The 16,836-nt window shown below is 44.6% G+C and overlaps 1 protein-coding gene across 1 annotated transcript in view; it reads right to left on the reverse strand.

Moving 5' to 3' along the window:
• Nucleotides 1-1,976: 1,976 nt before the first annotated feature.
• LOC144723084 (uncharacterized) overlaps nucleotides 1,977-16,836 on the reverse strand; it is a 49,622-nt gene continuing 34,762 nt past the window's right edge. The window contains exons 32-49 of the mRNA XM_078601666.1: nucleotides 16,733-16,822; nucleotides 15,154-15,209; nucleotides 14,754-14,874; nucleotides 13,495-13,671; nucleotides 12,438-12,520; nucleotides 12,268-12,316; nucleotides 11,974-12,063; nucleotides 11,444-11,539; nucleotides 10,346-10,588; nucleotides 8,531-8,656; nucleotides 7,567-7,653; nucleotides 7,207-7,356; nucleotides 6,533-6,882; nucleotides 5,725-5,823; nucleotides 5,481-5,612; nucleotides 4,488-4,593; nucleotides 4,323-4,372; nucleotides 1,977-3,670 (exon numbers count right to left, since the gene is read on the reverse strand). Coding sequence (XP_078457792.1) covers nucleotides 3,628-3,670; nucleotides 4,323-4,372; nucleotides 4,488-4,593; nucleotides 5,481-5,612; nucleotides 5,725-5,823; nucleotides 6,533-6,882; nucleotides 7,207-7,356; nucleotides 7,567-7,653; nucleotides 8,531-8,656; nucleotides 10,346-10,588; nucleotides 11,444-11,539; nucleotides 11,974-12,063; nucleotides 12,268-12,316; nucleotides 12,438-12,520; nucleotides 13,495-13,671; nucleotides 14,754-14,874; nucleotides 15,154-15,209; nucleotides 16,733-16,822 — 2,148 coding nt within the window. The 3' untranslated portion in view covers nucleotides 1,977-3,627. The remainder of the gene's footprint in view (nucleotides 3,671-4,322; nucleotides 4,373-4,487; nucleotides 4,594-5,480; nucleotides 5,613-5,724; nucleotides 5,824-6,532; nucleotides 6,883-7,206; nucleotides 7,357-7,566; nucleotides 7,654-8,530; nucleotides 8,657-10,345; nucleotides 10,589-11,443; nucleotides 11,540-11,973; nucleotides 12,064-12,267; nucleotides 12,317-12,437; nucleotides 12,521-13,494; nucleotides 13,672-14,753; nucleotides 14,875-15,153; nucleotides 15,210-16,732; nucleotides 16,823-16,836) is intronic.

Below are 16,836 nucleotides of genomic sequence, written 5' to 3' on the forward strand. Positions count from 1 at the left end.
TCCGTCTCTTGTGTCGACCAGTCATACTGGTAGGAACCACCTGGTTCCACCAGCCCACAGGGGATTATTGTGTCCGTCCGTCCGACGTGAATCCAAAAATGGGAGGGGTGGGGCTGGGTGGAGAGGGGAGGGTGGAGAGGGGAGGGTGGGGAGGGGCTGGGAGGGGTGGGGCTGGGTGGGGAGGGGAGGGTGGGGAGGGGAGGGTGGGGAGGGGCTGGGTGGCGAGGGGCTGGGTGGGGTGGGGCTGGGTGGGGAGGGGCTGGGTGGGGGGTGGGGCTGGTCACCCCGTGGTGCCCTTATAAAACTCAACGTTTAACCTACTCACGCCGGCTTGGGCCCGCCCTCACAGTCGGCCATATTTGCGGAATACACCACGCCGCCGTTGACCCTGGCCATTGACCGAGCAACCCGACGTTCCTACCAGATCCCTCCGCAGGAATGTGTTGTAGTTATCCCGTTGGGGTCTAGTTGACTGGTGTACGTTTAGGTAGTGGCCCTGTTTGGGCCGTGTAATAAACGTGTTGCATCCAAGTTCAAGCGTGTGCCTCCGTGAAGAACACCACAATAACAAATTACATTTGTAGGGCGCCGTGTATGGAAAGCAGGAAACAGAACCGGGGGAAACGGGCAGAACTAGGAGCTAAAGGTCAATTTAAAGACGTGATTTTTCACGACCGAATTAATTAGCTCTGACGAATCTGTCTTCTGAGCATAGGCAAAGCGTTCCATCGTCTGGAATGTGCACTGGTAACCAAAAAAAAGCCCGATCACTCAAGGAAATGAGCCTTGACCTCAGGGGTGCAGTCCTCAGAAGTCGATCTGAACATCTCCGAGCCCTCTGAGTGTAAGAACGGATCAGTTCCTGCAAATGTCGTGGGGCTAGCCCCTCAAGCGCTTTGCAGGTGAGCAGTAAGCAGCATGATCTTACAGTCCACTCGGATACTTCACTGGTAGCCAGTGCAAAGACAAGAGAACGAGTGTGTGGTGTGTTCACGAAACGGTGTGTGCGCTTTAAGAGGTCTTTGCAGCTGCATTCTCTGAACAAGCTGGAGTCTAACACGTAGTAGTGAGGCTTTCGCGACCAATGTTAAAGGTTTGATTTAAAGCTTTCGTGACTGCGGGGATTCATAGTCTTGGTTCTTTCGGTAAAGTCACGTAGAAGGGAAATAATAAAAATATAAAACAATAAAATGATCACATTTCGACTGCAACACAAGCAATCATCATCAGAAAATTTTCTTGCTTCACAGAAAAAAAGTATTGCTGTTTTTTCACACCTGATGATGATTACTTGTGTTGCAGGCGAAATGTGAGAATTTTATTTTGTATTTTTATTTGATTGTTTCCCTTCTACGTGACTTTACCGAAAGAACCAAGAATATAATGTTAAAGGTGTTTGTGTTAGATCGCGTAAGTATAAATGCGTCGTAACCCTCCACCACCCGACACAGCCAGTAAGGTTTGTCACGTAAACAAAACTCGCCAATTAGTTACTTCAGCCCACCGGTGTTGGAGAGTAAAATCCACATGTACGATTTGATTACGTTTCGCCCGACTATTCTGGCAAATCGCCCGATGATGCTGGATGTAAATACCAAATGGTACTCGGGAATATGAAGCTGTGTTCTCGAGTATGTTTAATGTAAAACATTTACAGCACATTTTAGAGGATATCTCTTTAGTGCAAGCGGATGAGTAACTCGCATTTTCAAACTTTTGAGCCAGCGTGTCAGATTCATTTGATTCTCAGAAGTTTTTGTAAATACATTCCTTTAAGTTGTTACTTCAGACCCATGTTATATATATTGAAACTAATATTAACTATATTCTTGCATTTTGCAGAAAACTGATACAAATGCAGTTATACTCCGATTATAAATAAACGAAAACCACGATTCTTCAATGGATGGTAATAAGCAATGACAGTAGCTGTGAACACAAGAAAATACACGCACATTAACAAGTTGAATAGTTTACGTATGCGTTTAATGTAACATAAAAATTACAGAGCACTCAAAAATGTAGCAGTGGGCCCTCAGCAGATGTGCACACATGCTCCAGCACAGGCGCTTCTGAGATTATGGCTGCCCAAGGGAAGTGGGTAACAGCGCTGCTCTATAGTAACTTTGGTGCACGTGCGCTGGTCCTGTCACAAACTTGGGAAACGCAATTTAAAGAAATGCGCAGTAAAAGTACCAATTCGATAACAAAAAAAACGCCCTAAAAATGTAATAACTGAAAAAAATAATGAGCCAGGAAATTTGGAACTGATGTGGCTTAACTCCAAGTGGTGGCCTTACTCTTTACTGCTGTTTGTGATGATGCAAAATGTAACATTTCGTCGTGTAATTACACTGGTAGCACATGAACAAAATAACGTGCACAAACCATTCTCCTTAACACTGGCAGTTTCCCAGCCATTTTACAAGGGAGATCCGCGTTGTGTGAGCACGGTTACAAAACATGTCGACATTTCAGAGAGCAAATACAGGGTCCTTAAGAAATATTGCACAACAAACGAAATATTTAAGTCATAAACGAAACACGCACACGGGGCACAAACAGTGCAAGTGTAATAGGAATATTTAGATAAGATCTATTTGAGTCTAAAAGTAACATACACATGCGAATCGAAAGGCAGTGCAAACGTGGGAGTAAGGCGCCAGAAGGGTTCGGTACCAGTGCAAGTAGGCTCTGCTTTGGTTTAGTAGGAAAGTAAAGAGGGGGAGTGAAGGGAGGGAACCAAGATGGAGCCGAGTGGCCAAGTGGATTCCAAAACGTGGAGGAACACGGACATATTTTTTACCAAAGTTTTAGCCAATGAAATATTTAGTCGGAATAAGGAGGCACTTCTGATGCTACAGGGAGGAATTAGAGAGACAAAATGGTCCTTTAGGTAATTGGCAGATTTGTTAAAGATAAACTTTAGGTTGAAGACAGCCTGGTGATGGTCTCAAGATACCCAGGGGAACACGTAAAGGTTGCAATGATGAGCCCTATAGGGGGGTATCAATAGCAAAATGGAGAGTGGAGTGGTATAATGGAATGAGACATTTAAGGTCGATTCAGAAGCTAGGTGGTCGATGGTGTCACAATAAAATATGGGTAGGATGGTGGCTTTAACTATATTCAGATGTAGTCCAGGTGGAATACAGCGTTCGTTTCTGTATAGGAATACAATTGTTTAATTTTGTCAGCCATGTGGTCAATTTGGGTCTTGAAATATATTTGTGAGTCCGAGATATGTTAAGTTGTTAACCTGCTCAATAGAGTGTGTCCAGAGCCACAATATGCATATAAATTAGCTATGAGCAGATGTTTCTGTAGTTGTAGATGTAGCCGCTGTAGGAGAAGCAGTAAGCTGGGCTTTGGCATCAGTGGCTTTAAAAGCAAAGCGAGGCAGCAGAGGCTTTGTAATTTTCATGACCAGCGCAGGGCAGCAACCAGTAACATTTGCTACCACGCAGACATGTAAAACCTAGATAACGCCTTTTTGATTTAAAACTTTGAGATAAAAAAAAGTTTGAGTAACCTATAAAAACAGCCGTAAGTATGTGACAGCAGTGCGTGGTAATAAGGCATAGCCAAGTGAAAGGGCCCCGAGAGGCAGTGATCTCGCTTCCTTCTTCACTTGTTCTTGAGGATGTCTCCGTCCACCGTCAAGTCGTACCTGCAGCGGTGACACCACACACGCGCCTCCACCGTGAGGTGTGTCCTCACAGCTCCACATAACAACGGGTCAGCCACTCGAATGGGCTGTACATGATTTGAGGCTATGGCAGTGAAAGTCACCGTCGCAGGAAATATAAATGTCTCACGATTAAGGAATAATCGATTAGTTTGGAAGTACTGCATGTTACAGTATCATCAAGTTTTAATTGTGATGTCTTACATGGCACCAAATTATTTAAACAAACCAAGCTCAAAGCAGATTCTAGAATAGGCAGAACATTATACAGACCCTCTCCATTCTAAATTGTAGATAACTTGAGTTCAATGGTGGGTCCCTTCTAAGTCAGTTCAACTCGAACAACCACAATAGTTTAATTGTGAAATTCAACAGAAAGACAGGTTCAATAGTGATAGTGTACATTCATGGGCTACTAATCGGTTGCAGAAGTAAATTATATGAGTGTGGGAAATGTGGAATTGGGCCCCTTAGCACGACCCTTCCCTTGTGAAGACTCGAGGCCTAATTCAGAAATGTTTGGCCTTGTATTATCCTGCAGCAGACGAAGTGGTGGCCATAGGTATGTAATAGCCGTGACGTGAAAGAGGAGCTACACTTGGGGTGCATGCAAGACGCCCTGTGTTCCACTCACCAGTTGGTGGTGCCTTTTGTCAGGTCAAGGGACTGCACGTCAACCTGAAGCTGGAGATAAAAGAAAGCATTTCCAATAAAACCATTGCTTCTGTCACATGAGCAATATAGTGAAGCAAGGTGTAGTACATTAGAACATGGCGTCAATGTCGTTCATGATGCTTGCCTTTCCCAACAGTTCCTCCTTGGCCAGGAATCCCCCGTCATGCTTGACTGCCAGATCTAGAATGTGTTTTTCCTTCGCTTCGGCAAGTGTCATCGTAAACTCCAATCTACAATGGGTAGATAACAAGTATTATTTGGGTCTTTCGGTAAAGTAACGTAGACATGTTAAAATAATAAATAAACAAAAACTACGACGTTTCGATCGCAACACAAGCGACCGTCATCAGGTGGAAAAAAGGGGGGGGGAAGCCACTAAAGGAAAGCTGTTTTAAAGGTTTAAAATGGGCGTAGCCCAAGCGTCCTGGTATCAGAACGAAGTGGGCGGGGCACAATTTCCCTGGGGCCAGCACAAGTGGAGATGGTGATGTTAATGTAAAATCGGAGAATCAAGAGAAGGGTAGATGCATGAGCCGTGGATAAATTAACAACTTGTGGTACGCCCAATGCAGGGGACGACACCGCAGGAACTGGAATTGCTTGTCCCGTCTTTAGTAAAATAAAACTAACATCAGAAGGTGACAAGATGGAAACATCACACATAGTTATGACTTAAACTGGCTGATGACGTCCTTCCAACGATTGCGGAGTTTGTACCCATCCTCTCGGTTGAAATTGTGTCTGTATATATGGATGGCTTCATGAACGAATCTTTGTTGATAGCCAGTGGGCTTGAAAAGTACCTTCGTCTTAGAGAAATCAATTTCACGTGAGCCAGCCGCATTAAAACAATGATCAGCCTTTAAAACAATATCAACCCCGACTAACAAGTCGTCGGGGGGTTGATAAGATAGGAATAAAGTTATCACTTTAAATTTCGATTTAAAGCTTTCGTGACTGCAGGGATTCATCTTCTTCGTTCTTTCGGTAAAGTTACGTAAAAGGGAAGTGACTTTACCGAAAGAACCAAGAAGAGTTATCACTTTAGTCAACAAAGTGCACGATGAAAAATACTTAAACAATTGAGTAATTCTTTCCCTGGTGTGCTGTCACTCACGTCTCATCGAAGACAGGGTTGATAGACTTCTTAACAGTCGAAGTCTTCCTTTTCCCCAGCCGCCTGCGGTTTGGGTGCATATATATGCGCACGTACACGTTTGCCCCTTCATGCGTTGCTGTCAGAAGGTTTCTGGAGAAGATGAAAACATTGATGAGAACAAGGTAATGGTTCCAAGATAAACTAGCAAGTGTCGGAACAAATGCAAATGTATTTAGGGTGTGCATCGGTTAGTGTCACTTACTTGCATGCGTGCACAACCACAACAAGCTGATTGCGCTGTGCGCTGTGTCGGATGGTGAGCTGAATCTGCCCGAGAGGAGACTCTCCAACACCAGTCTCACTGTTGATACAGACGTGTGGTACACGCAACGAAGACAGCTTTTAGCAAAATGAGTTCAAATATATGGACAGTATTTACATCCAACAGTTACTTACAAAATTAATACGAGTGACATTGTGGTTTGACTATTGTGACATCTACTGCCTAGCCTCTGAACTCACAATAAAAGGTCTTGTTCCGTTATATCACTGGTCCCTCCACTTTGACATTTGTCGAGAATGCCCTTCCCTCTCAGCTTGGGCTCGGCTCCCTCCCCTCCCTCCCCCGTTTAAAATCACTCCGAGCTCAGAATGCACAGTTTAGGCTGCACCTGAATCCAACACGTTTGCCGTTACTCGTCGCATTCCCGTGATGGTTATAGTCACTCGATGGTGTTCACTTCGCGCTCATCTCCACTCTGACCATTCATTACCTCATCCTTGTTTTTGGTGCAGAATACCTGTTTTTGATGCAATGTGCCTGTTAGTACTTTATTTAGTTATTTTGTTCTTTAAGGACTTTTTGCTTGCACAGCTGACGCTTTCTGTCCCATTGTTGCCTGTCCTCTCTATCACATTCATGTTGTTGTTCTTGTTCTGATGCACCACAGATCTCCCTTACAAACTAGCTGAGCAACTGGCTAACTGGTACTTTCCTTGAAACAAATAAACATTTGAGTAAAAATCTACACGTGGCAGAAACTACGTGTGCACAAGCACACCACACTTACTCCTGCAGCTGCCGGACGCGGCGACGGAGCTCCTGCGTGGAAGCCGGCACGGATATATCTGACGCAATGCTCGGCGTTGGCTCCTTCCCTGGCCCAGCCGCGAGTTTCGTGGCCGCGTGTAATCCAGGTGAAGGCCCTTCCTGCGCATGGGGCCCCTCGCCTCCTTTGTCGGTAATTAGAGACGAGTGGGAGCCCCCTGCCCCTCCGGCCACAGTGCGACCCATGCCATTGGCCTTATTGCCACCCCCTGTTGAATCCTTTTTCTTGCCACGAGGCTTTCCTACTTTCTTCCGAACCAGGTTCTGCCCATCCTGAATGAAGTTTTCTTCCTTAGGCATCACCTTCAAAATCTGAAAAAGACATTTACAGACATTGGTGGCACCAGTTATTTATCCAGTGGCAAAAAAATGTCATGCAATTGTCAATTAATGTCTGTAGCCACTTGCTGTCACAAACTAGGGAGGTATTTCTTCAACCACTAGTGAAAATTTTATAAATTATTTGAAACACGTTTCATTTGAAATAAAATAGTTTTGCTAAATTACATTTTTTTAAGCGTAAATGTACAACATAGATGGCTGCTAAACGTCTCTATAAATGTGATATTTTTAAAGAAGAGTTTGTTTAACTAAATTTTCGTGAACCACAAATGTATATATAGAAAATACGCCGACCCTGAGAGCCAGTTTCATCTTGATGACGCTGTTTGGCCCAGAGTTGCTCAGCTGGAAGGCCTGGTCCAGAGTCATGCCATCGGCTGCGAGCAAGCGCTTCAGAGGCAGGTTGAAAGAGCCGAGGGAGCACTGCCGATCGTCGTCTTTCACCTGATGGCCACGAGGGGGGTAAGAAAGTCGATTGGAAACCAGTGTTTGTGTAAATGTTGAATTAAAAGAAAACCGATGTCAAAAGGTTTCGTTTCATGCAATTTTGAAATGTAAAAAAAACTATTTTTAGAAATAAATGGTGAACATGCTTGAAAATGTGACATTTTGTAGCATTTGTAATGTTTGATGGGCAGAAGATATGAAGCTCACCTCGATGTCGAGATCTTGGTCAGTGGGGTTGTGGATGCAGAAGGTGAATGGCTGCTCCCAGACTGGGTCATTCGTGTTGTAACAAATCTGTCACAAAGATGTCGGCAAAGTAACAAACACCGATTACCACACAAAATGTAACAAATGGGATTCCGACACGACATTTTTTTAGCATCAGATCAGTGGTCACGCTCGTAGATTAATGAGTCCACTGTTTAAAAGGAATACAGTTTCACGAAACGTTTTTCACAAGTGGATAAGGTGAATGTGTAGAGCCAATAACGTCATTCTAAACAGGTTGCCAATAAATGTCGCTCTCTTGTTATGTTTTACTGCAAACTTCCTTAAGAAGCCAACAGCAGTTGTTTTGCCATCAATATAAAAGCTTTTACCGTATTGACTTTGACTGCAGTTTGCCAGCAACATGATTAGACTTTGCCATTGCATTACCCTATTAACATTATGCAAATTTAGATTTTTTTACTTTACATGCACGGAATAATCCTCAAAATAACACTTAATACGGCATTTTTGAAATGTAATGATTCAAAAGCCAGGTGCATGCTATTGAACACAAAATACAGATCCCCTGTAAAGCCTTAACAGACCGTTCGGGAAGGTACTGTTAGTGCGCACCTATGAAGGCCGGCACAGCACACGAGGGGGTGAGTGGACCAACACCATGCCCAGTCATGTTTGTCTCCCCGGTGCTGGTGTTTACAGACTGCACCAGATACTCATTTCAGGCTATGTCGACCTAGGGGAGGCCCAGGACCAGTTCATACATTCTCCACTGTTATTGGTTGTGAAAGGGAGTCGAACTCGGGTCGCCAGGTTTACAGCGCAGTGTGCAAAAAACTGCACTCGCACTCCCCATACTTTCGAATAGGCGCCCAGTGTTTCACAGGCACCTCCTGTATGCTCAGACAGTCGTAAGAAGACACGGGCGGTGGAAGAGCTCTACCTTGCTTTCAAATGTGGTGTGAGAGACGGAGAGCTGCACGAATGGGCTGGGCTCAAGGCTGGTGCCCTTCTTGCCAGACTGGAGACGAGACGCGCATCGCACGACGCACGTACACGACTCATGAAGCATTGCAAGTCACATGTGTGCGAACAAGCATGTGTAAACATTCCGAGGGGCGATGTTTACACACGACACCAAGTAGTCATTTGAGGCCGAGTCGACCTCGAGAAGGCCCAGGACCGGTTCAGATAATTGTCACTGGTGGAGGCCGTGATTGGAAATCGAACCCGAGTCGTCGGGTTCGTAGTGCAGTGCGCTAACAATGACACGACCGCCCCCTATAACAGACTCTCGCACACTAACACAAACATAAAAATGTATACCACGAACAAAGAGAAAACTATGAATTAATCAATGCAAACCTAATACGTGTTTTTTTCAACATTAAACAGCAATCTCAAGTTATATGATTAAAGTTATGGTAACTAAAGCATGTATTTAGTCTAATAAATCACATGACTAATTAGTCAATGAAGATTCAGTACCATTCATGACCAAACCACTCAGAATGTACCCCATCTCATTAGACCTTGGATGCTAAGCACGTTTGAGCATGGAAAGCGCTTGGATTGGTGACCACCATGTATAAACAGGCTGTCATAAAAATGTGGGGATACATGGCAGGCAGCAGAGAGAGAGAGTGCCGCAAGGTCTGTTGTTGTTCTGTACTCCTAAACTTTCATGTTTATGCTCTACCCTTTCACCAACCCGCACTGACCAGCATAGTGAAGTATGGCAAAATAACCCCCATGGTGTGAGGATAGCATCATGCAGCAGGGGATTTTAACAAGAGCTGTGCCTTATGCATGATCCAACACTCGTTTTTTTAAGTGATATACATTGTTCATTATATATCAAATAAAAGGAACGTGACATTTCCACAATTTGTAGGGCCACCATTGGAGATAAGCGTTGTCACATTGCTTGTTTGAGCAGGTAATCACTTCAACCTTTTAATCACGTCACCAGTCAACTAAAACATGTCACAAACTTGCACCAATTACAATTCATATTTTCATATACTGGTGTCAAGGCTGACAAAGCACAACCCTTTTCTTTACCGTAAGATATTTGTAAAACACATCTTCAATTTCATTGTGCCAAGATATATATATATTTTTAAAGGAATATTAAATGTAAAAATAAAAAATTATAAAACTGACACAGCATAAAACAACATGAAGGCCAAACACCGACCTAATTTTCCAACATGTTGCATTATGTAATGCACATTACAAAACCAGACAATGATCAAGTTGCGAATATGCAATGAGGTTGATTATTTTGTTCATATGCGGAGTCATGGGGAGCTGATTTAAGTTGATCAGCTTGTTCGTTTAATACACATTACCATATATGTATATATGCGTATGAGTGTGTGTACATCTCTGGAAGGCCCTGGCATTGATTAGCAGGGAGTAGGCAGTACAGCACATGCAGAACAAGACCAAAGTAGACTCCAGTAAATACAATTGTTACTCCGCTATTAAAATACACCAGCAAATGTCAGCAAGTAAAGCAATGCAAAGAGAATGTAAAAACGTGTCCAGAAAGCAGCACACTGTTGCGTTGATGCAGCGCGAGTGGTTGCAGCAGTGGAAACCCACCTACTCATTCAGCACACAAGTCACTACGCACAAACAAAATTAAAACAAACTCCGCATTGCCCAGTGAAAATTAAGGTGGCCAGGAGGATGCGAGGTGCAGTTACTTCTGGAAGACATCGGCACACACACTCGAGCGTTAGTGGAAGGTAGCCAGCCTCGGGTGAGAGAGCAATTCACATCGCCAAAAGCAATGGAGTTGTGAAACCAGCTGCCCAGGAACTGCAAAGCGATTTAAAAGCACACCGTTAATGAAGCAAAAATGGAATGGAATTATGACACCCAAGAGGTGGATTGTGAGATGTTTTAGTTGATGATCGTTAGCGGTTACCTTGACAGACATATGTGCGGAAGGCTTCTTACTGACATTGAATTCAAACTCAAACAAATTTCGCTGTCATTGAAGAAAAACAATGGTGTTAATTGGATGCGGTCAGCATTACACAGTGCACCTGAACACATGCCGTGTCCAAGTGAACTCCGTGTCAAAGGTAGGAGGCATCAACACAAGCTGCTTCACACCACGGAAGTAAATACAGTTACAACATCACAGTGCGAAACAATGCACAGCAACCAGGGAGTAGCACGGTGTAACACCCTCCGTACACACACGCTTGTCAGAGACCTGGAACAATCCTGCAAAAGCTACATGAGACAAAAACAATGTGTAGATATCACAAACACGTCTGGAATTTCCACCTGCGATGTTTCCTGCTGAAGTGCGTGGGGGGATCAGTGGCCAACTTGTGCCTAAAACACTTGCAAGTAGAAATCTGTCGTCACGCTCCGACATAATTCTGCTGCTGGTATTTAGCACTGAGAACCACATAATACAATCATGTTGTCCAATGTACACGCAGCATCAACTCATTGAGCACAAATGGTGTGATTAATGCAAGCTGAAAGCTTAGCACAGAAATAAACCATTCATAGCAGGCTCACAAATCACAATCGTATTTCCAAGTACAATAACTTATTTGTTGAAGAAAAAAATTAGCGGGTGAGAATAAAGCTTGTGAGTAAACAGGTAAAAAACACATTCTGCTACATTTCAATTTAAAGTTAAAATGGGAATTTGTCCGTGGAGTTTGTGTACCCCCTCCCTGCGTCGTGGTTTGTGCTCTGTAACGGGGCTCTGATTGAAATATGTTAAAAATATAATGAATAAAGCATGGGAATTTGTGACACTCGAGAAAACGTTCCACGACAGGTGTGAGAGAGTGAGCTGTGTGTGCGGAGCAGGACTTACCGGCAGGTTCCGTGCGCAGTCGAGGTACACGACGAGCAGGGCCGAAGAGAGCCCATCGTTGGCCTGACCTGGGCCGGCACGAATGCTGCCCAGAATCTGCGAGACCACACGCACTAGTTTAGACACGGCAACGCCAACAGCGGAGCGAAAGCTGTAGCACTACCAAAAAATCATGTGGCACCCATTTGATATCGCTAAATGTGTTCAAGCCCAATTCTGACCGCATTTTGTCATTGCTTGTTTTACGTATGTGTGCTCACGTTTTTGTGCGTGTGTGGAGCAGTGGTGTAGTGGTTAGCACACCGTGCTACATTCCTGGAGACCCGAGTTCGATTCCCGCTCACTGCCAATATCAATGTAAACATTGCAACTACGAAGACGAAGTTGGCTAGGAGTGGTACTGGCCACCCACCTCTTCGTCTTCTGTGCCTGCCTTCATAGGTACTCCCTAAGAGCACTTGTCCCAACAGTCTGTTAAGGCTACGTGGGGGATGTCTTTTGCCTGTGTGAGTGCTAGTATTTAGGAGTACCTCGTTCAGGCTGCTGGCATCGGTGAGCAGTGAGAGCCACTCCAGCTTGAGGTGCAACTGCCCCGTGTCCACCTCGTCCAGCACAAACCACTGCACAAAAACACCACCACAAATCCTTCGCATACACAGCCAGACCAACAGCAGCACCTCAGCCCACACGCCAAGCTAATCAACCCTACATTAATCCACAAGCCAATACACCCACAAGAGCTGCGTAAATATCCCTCACAAACTGTGAGCATCTCCAGAAATACATTTCACCTATGCCATAGGATGTGTGCAATGTTGACTCACCTCATCCACAACACGCTCCTTTGCCACCTCATTCAAGTCAATAGTCAGACTGAAATACAACAGTAAGGAGGGACAGGCAGTGTTTTATGAGTTTAGTTCATGGCAGAGAATATGTGTGGTGCAACGGAGGGAAGGGCAAGGACCATTGTCAGGAGGAGGGATGCTCTTACCTGCCCAGAAAGTCATCCTTGTCAGGGTCCTCGTCAAACAGGGTGGCCTCCAGCTCCTGGCCCGGAACCTCATGCACAATGGCCTGCAGGTGCACAAAACAGAAATCCCCCATATAGGATTTAACAGACTGTTGGGGCAAGTGTGGTTAGCAGGCACCTTTGAAGGCCGGCACGGAACGTGTGGGGGTAGGTGGTCAGCACCACCCATGGCCACCTTTGTTTTTTTTGCCTCGGGGTCGACTCAGAGGGCCAGAATCAGTTAAAATATTCGGCACTCTTATTAGTAACGAGTGGGAATCGAACTCGGCTCGCCAGGTTTGCATATAGTATGCTAACCATTGCACTAGTTCCCCATAGTCACACATAAAGCTAAAGTTCCACAGTATAGCTTTGAACATACTTTTGGGGCAAGTGCTGTTAGAGAGGACCTATGAGGCCAGAATGCACATGAAGGTGTGGGTGGCTAGTACCACACCCTTCCGCCATTGTCTCCCTAGTGGTGATGTTTACATATCGGACCAGGTACTCATTGAAGACTGAGTCGCAGTAGAGAAGGCCCAGGACCAGTTCAGATAATCATCACTGGTGTTGGCCGTGAGTGAGAATCGAACTCGGGTCGTCGAGTTCATAGTGCAGCGCGGTAACCGCTGACATACTGTGTACACTGCCAGCCACACACATATAGCATGCAAAGCCACAGATACATGTAACCACATGAATAAAAACACAATCTATGAGGCAGTAGTTGTACTTTCATAATTATGCAAGCAACAATATGATAAAAGGTCAACAACAAAGATTACATTTCAGGCTTGTAAGCCACTGGGAAAAATTATGTTAGCGAGCACGTATTTAACTTCAGGTCAAACACGGAACAATCGAAGCAACTGATATCCCCATGATGAAATACTACTGTACAGTGCATGTACATCAGCACTGGGTATAAAAAGGTGGCCTCACATGGTGCTTTCCACACCAGCTACTTTTGTGCCATGGTGACCTTTAATAGGTGCTTGCTAACACGGACACATGGGGACAAACTTGCTGTTTTCCATACCTCATAGACCTCGTTCCAGACAGGGTGCAGGTTCTCTGGAATAGTCTTGCTCTGGAATCTTTGCGGGCCCACGTGAAGCACCGTGTAAGGATCAGACTTGCCCTTAATCATCCCTTTCAAAAGGTTGTCCTTCCGCTGAAGGTCACGTGCCCCCTTCAGGTGTATCCTCAGCACACCCTGCAGATGTGAATAACCGTACAGAGACTCAGGCATGCGATTACAACTTGCATGCACCACCATGGTCCTTTATATACAGTGTGGTTTAAAGTTTTGTGAATGATTAGTTGAATTGTACAATTTCTGTGTACACTTAAAACTGCATCCTGTATACATTAATGCAGTCACTGTATTTACAAATTGAACCAGTTTAAATAAACCGAAAAACTACCACATGACGGGAGACATCAAGCACAAAATAGTTTACGCAAAAGCGTCATGCCACGTTGTCTTAAATGTTCACAAGGCAACAGACCACAAGCATTGGTAATTTCCTGCTCATATACTGGGTGGCTGATAAAAACAAATAAAGACCAAGCCGAGTAGCTCAGCAGAATCCTGCTGACAGCTTTCACCGTCAACATGGGAATGGTTTACGGAACTAGCAATGGTGCCAGGCAAATCAACAAAGTACACAACACAATGACAAAGAGTGTTACTGGAAGGGTGGTTGGCAGTTGGGCTGAATATTTGGAGCAGTATGGAGTACGAGGTGAGGTTCATTTAAAGATTGGGTGAAAAAGTCAAAGTGTGCCTTTGAACAAACGATCATTTGAAAGTGCTGTTCTCTCCATTGGTGGTCCTGGGAGTAGCAGTGTGGAGTCCACATTTCTTTGGTGGGTTCCAATCTGACCACAGGAAAATCAATGCTTATTTTCCACAAAAGTGGTGCTCATATGTATAGCTCTTAGGCGGAAAAGAGGCCGAGGCGACTTGGGGTCGCAGTTGATATTAAGACATTCCTATTGCCCCCCACTGTCTCCCCTCCCAATTTAAATCGTCTATATCCCCCATTGCGCGAGGTCCACTCTTGGCTGTGGCACCCAAGGGGGGGGGGGGGGCCTACTCCCCTTCGTTGTGCTTCTTTCCTGTGGTGCCGCCGCACTGGAATGGATGTTTGTGGATTTTGTATTTTATCCTGTTATTGGAATCTCTCGGTGTGGCTTGCCAGGCCCACAAAAAGACATAGCACTGCTGCTGGTGTCAAATGAGATCAATCAAGTGGCAGGGAGGGCTGGATATAAGGGTCAGAAACTGCTTACCTTGGGGATAGGAAAGCGGAGTTCCGCAAGCTCCAAGTCGCTCACGATGGGCACTGTGAAGCGGTTGGGCAGCACCATGAGATTGGCGATCTGGTCGGTAATCATGGAATCCGACATGTTGCTGGAAAAAATAACAAACAGTCAAACACGAGCTTACGTGACACAGAGTTCAAAACGAGTCACATTTCTGGGATCACAAAGACTGCGGACGAGGCGTTAAATTACTCGTTCCGCACAGGAGTGAAAACGAGCTGCGTGTTTATGTAACGAGGCCACATCTGGTATGGTCACTGTTTACATTTCCCATCTACCCAGGACACTGTATCAGGCCTGTGCTGGGTTGGCCTGCTCGAGGTCTGGCACGAGTTGTATTGACACCATCAATGGTAAACGGACTTACTTGAGCCCTGGGATGTCTAGCAGATTGGTCAGTCCTGTCCAGTTGATCTTCAATTGCTGCCACATAAGAAGAAGAAGATTAGCATTAATAAGAAAAATTTTCATTCAATATCAAATTATTGATTCAGTTACAAAAATCACATTAAGACAACCACAACGACAAAGTGCATTATACCCACAGCAAGCTCGTAACTTATCAGCACAGGTCAACTCATACTTTTCATCGCCGTGCATTCCGATAACACCATACGTACAACAGAAAGCTCATGTCACATAATGACTGATAAAAAAATTTTTATAGTGTTTAAAGACAGCAAGTTGCAAGAAAGCAAAACATCAATACAGAAGAATTGTCATGTAAAATGATGAATTCTGAAAAAAAATCTACATTATACAATATAACATTTGAAACAATCTGAATTGGAATAGTATTTTGCAATGATTAATATTTCAACATCCTCCTTAAGAATTTGACGTGAAAAATCTCGCAAAAAATTGTATTTTTGAACATTGTAGACTATACATGCAACATTTTAGCCACCAAAACATACGGCCACAGCAGCAACAGCCTTTGGTCACGCCCTGGTCTGTCCTTGCAGAGCCCCCACAAGTTCCACCACCCTCGATTAATTCCCATTTATTCCATCCACCCATCAACTACTGGACTTGTACTCCTATTGCCTGTTGTGGGCGCAGGTGCAGACTACCCCCCAGTCATTACACCCCAGCCCCATCATTATCTTTGATATTACGTCCCAACAAACATATTACACTAATTCCATTCAATAAAATTACCTTCTGAAATTTGGGACGGTTATAGAAATATTTTTTTTATGAATTGCTAAGTACAGAGCAAAGGCATTAGTTTAAATCTTTAAGTTTGAGCTACTGAGCCTATTCTGCCAACAAGTCATTTTGCGACTCATAATTGTATTTCAATGTCAGTATGAACAAGAGCCGTGCACATTCCAGAGAAAGGGTGTGGCCGTTTCCTGCACACATTCCTCAAAACGGAGCAGTAATGAGCCCCACCGCACTGCCCATGCACACAAGCATGCCACCTCAACATCCATCTCCCTGCAGCCACACTGAGAACGTGTATAGTAAAAACCTTCATCACTCATATATATACCATTACCTATCCGTTGTTCTAAATACAATTTAAAATAACATTTTTTTATTACTGGATCACAAATTGGCATTATTGTTATTATATAATTTACCCACACACTTGGGAGGATGATTACAATGCCGCATAGTCGTGGAACTGCCCATTCGTGACTGTTTTTCCCATTACCAAATTCACCAATTCACCAATACATCACCAGGGAAACATGAAAACTGAAAGAATTAAGGATAGCCAGGCCCACGCAAAGTTCAGGGTTTCACACGTAAGACTCCCAATGAGAGAGGGGCGTTCTATTGTGTGTGCACTCTGACACACCCTCTTCTGCCTGTCTGCATTCTCGAAGGTAGTGAGGGAAACCGCCTGAACACTCTCATTGCTTCCTCTTGTTTCCAGGTACAGAAGAGCGAACCCTGCCTAAACTCGAGGCACCTTCCAGTGTGGGGGAACTCACCGGCCGGCGAATGAAGAAGAACGTGAGCGCTCCGAAGAACGGCACCTGGCTGATGAGCGGCTCCAGGATGACGCGCAGGGAGCCGTGGAGCTGCACACACACAA

Source organism: Lampetra planeri, chromosome 1, assembly GCF_965212315.1.
Source record: "Lampetra planeri chromosome 1, kcLamPlan1.2.h2, whole genome shotgun sequence".
NCBI classification, from domain to species: Eukaryota; Metazoa; Chordata; class Hyperoartia; order Petromyzontiformes; family Petromyzontidae; genus Lampetra; species Lampetra planeri.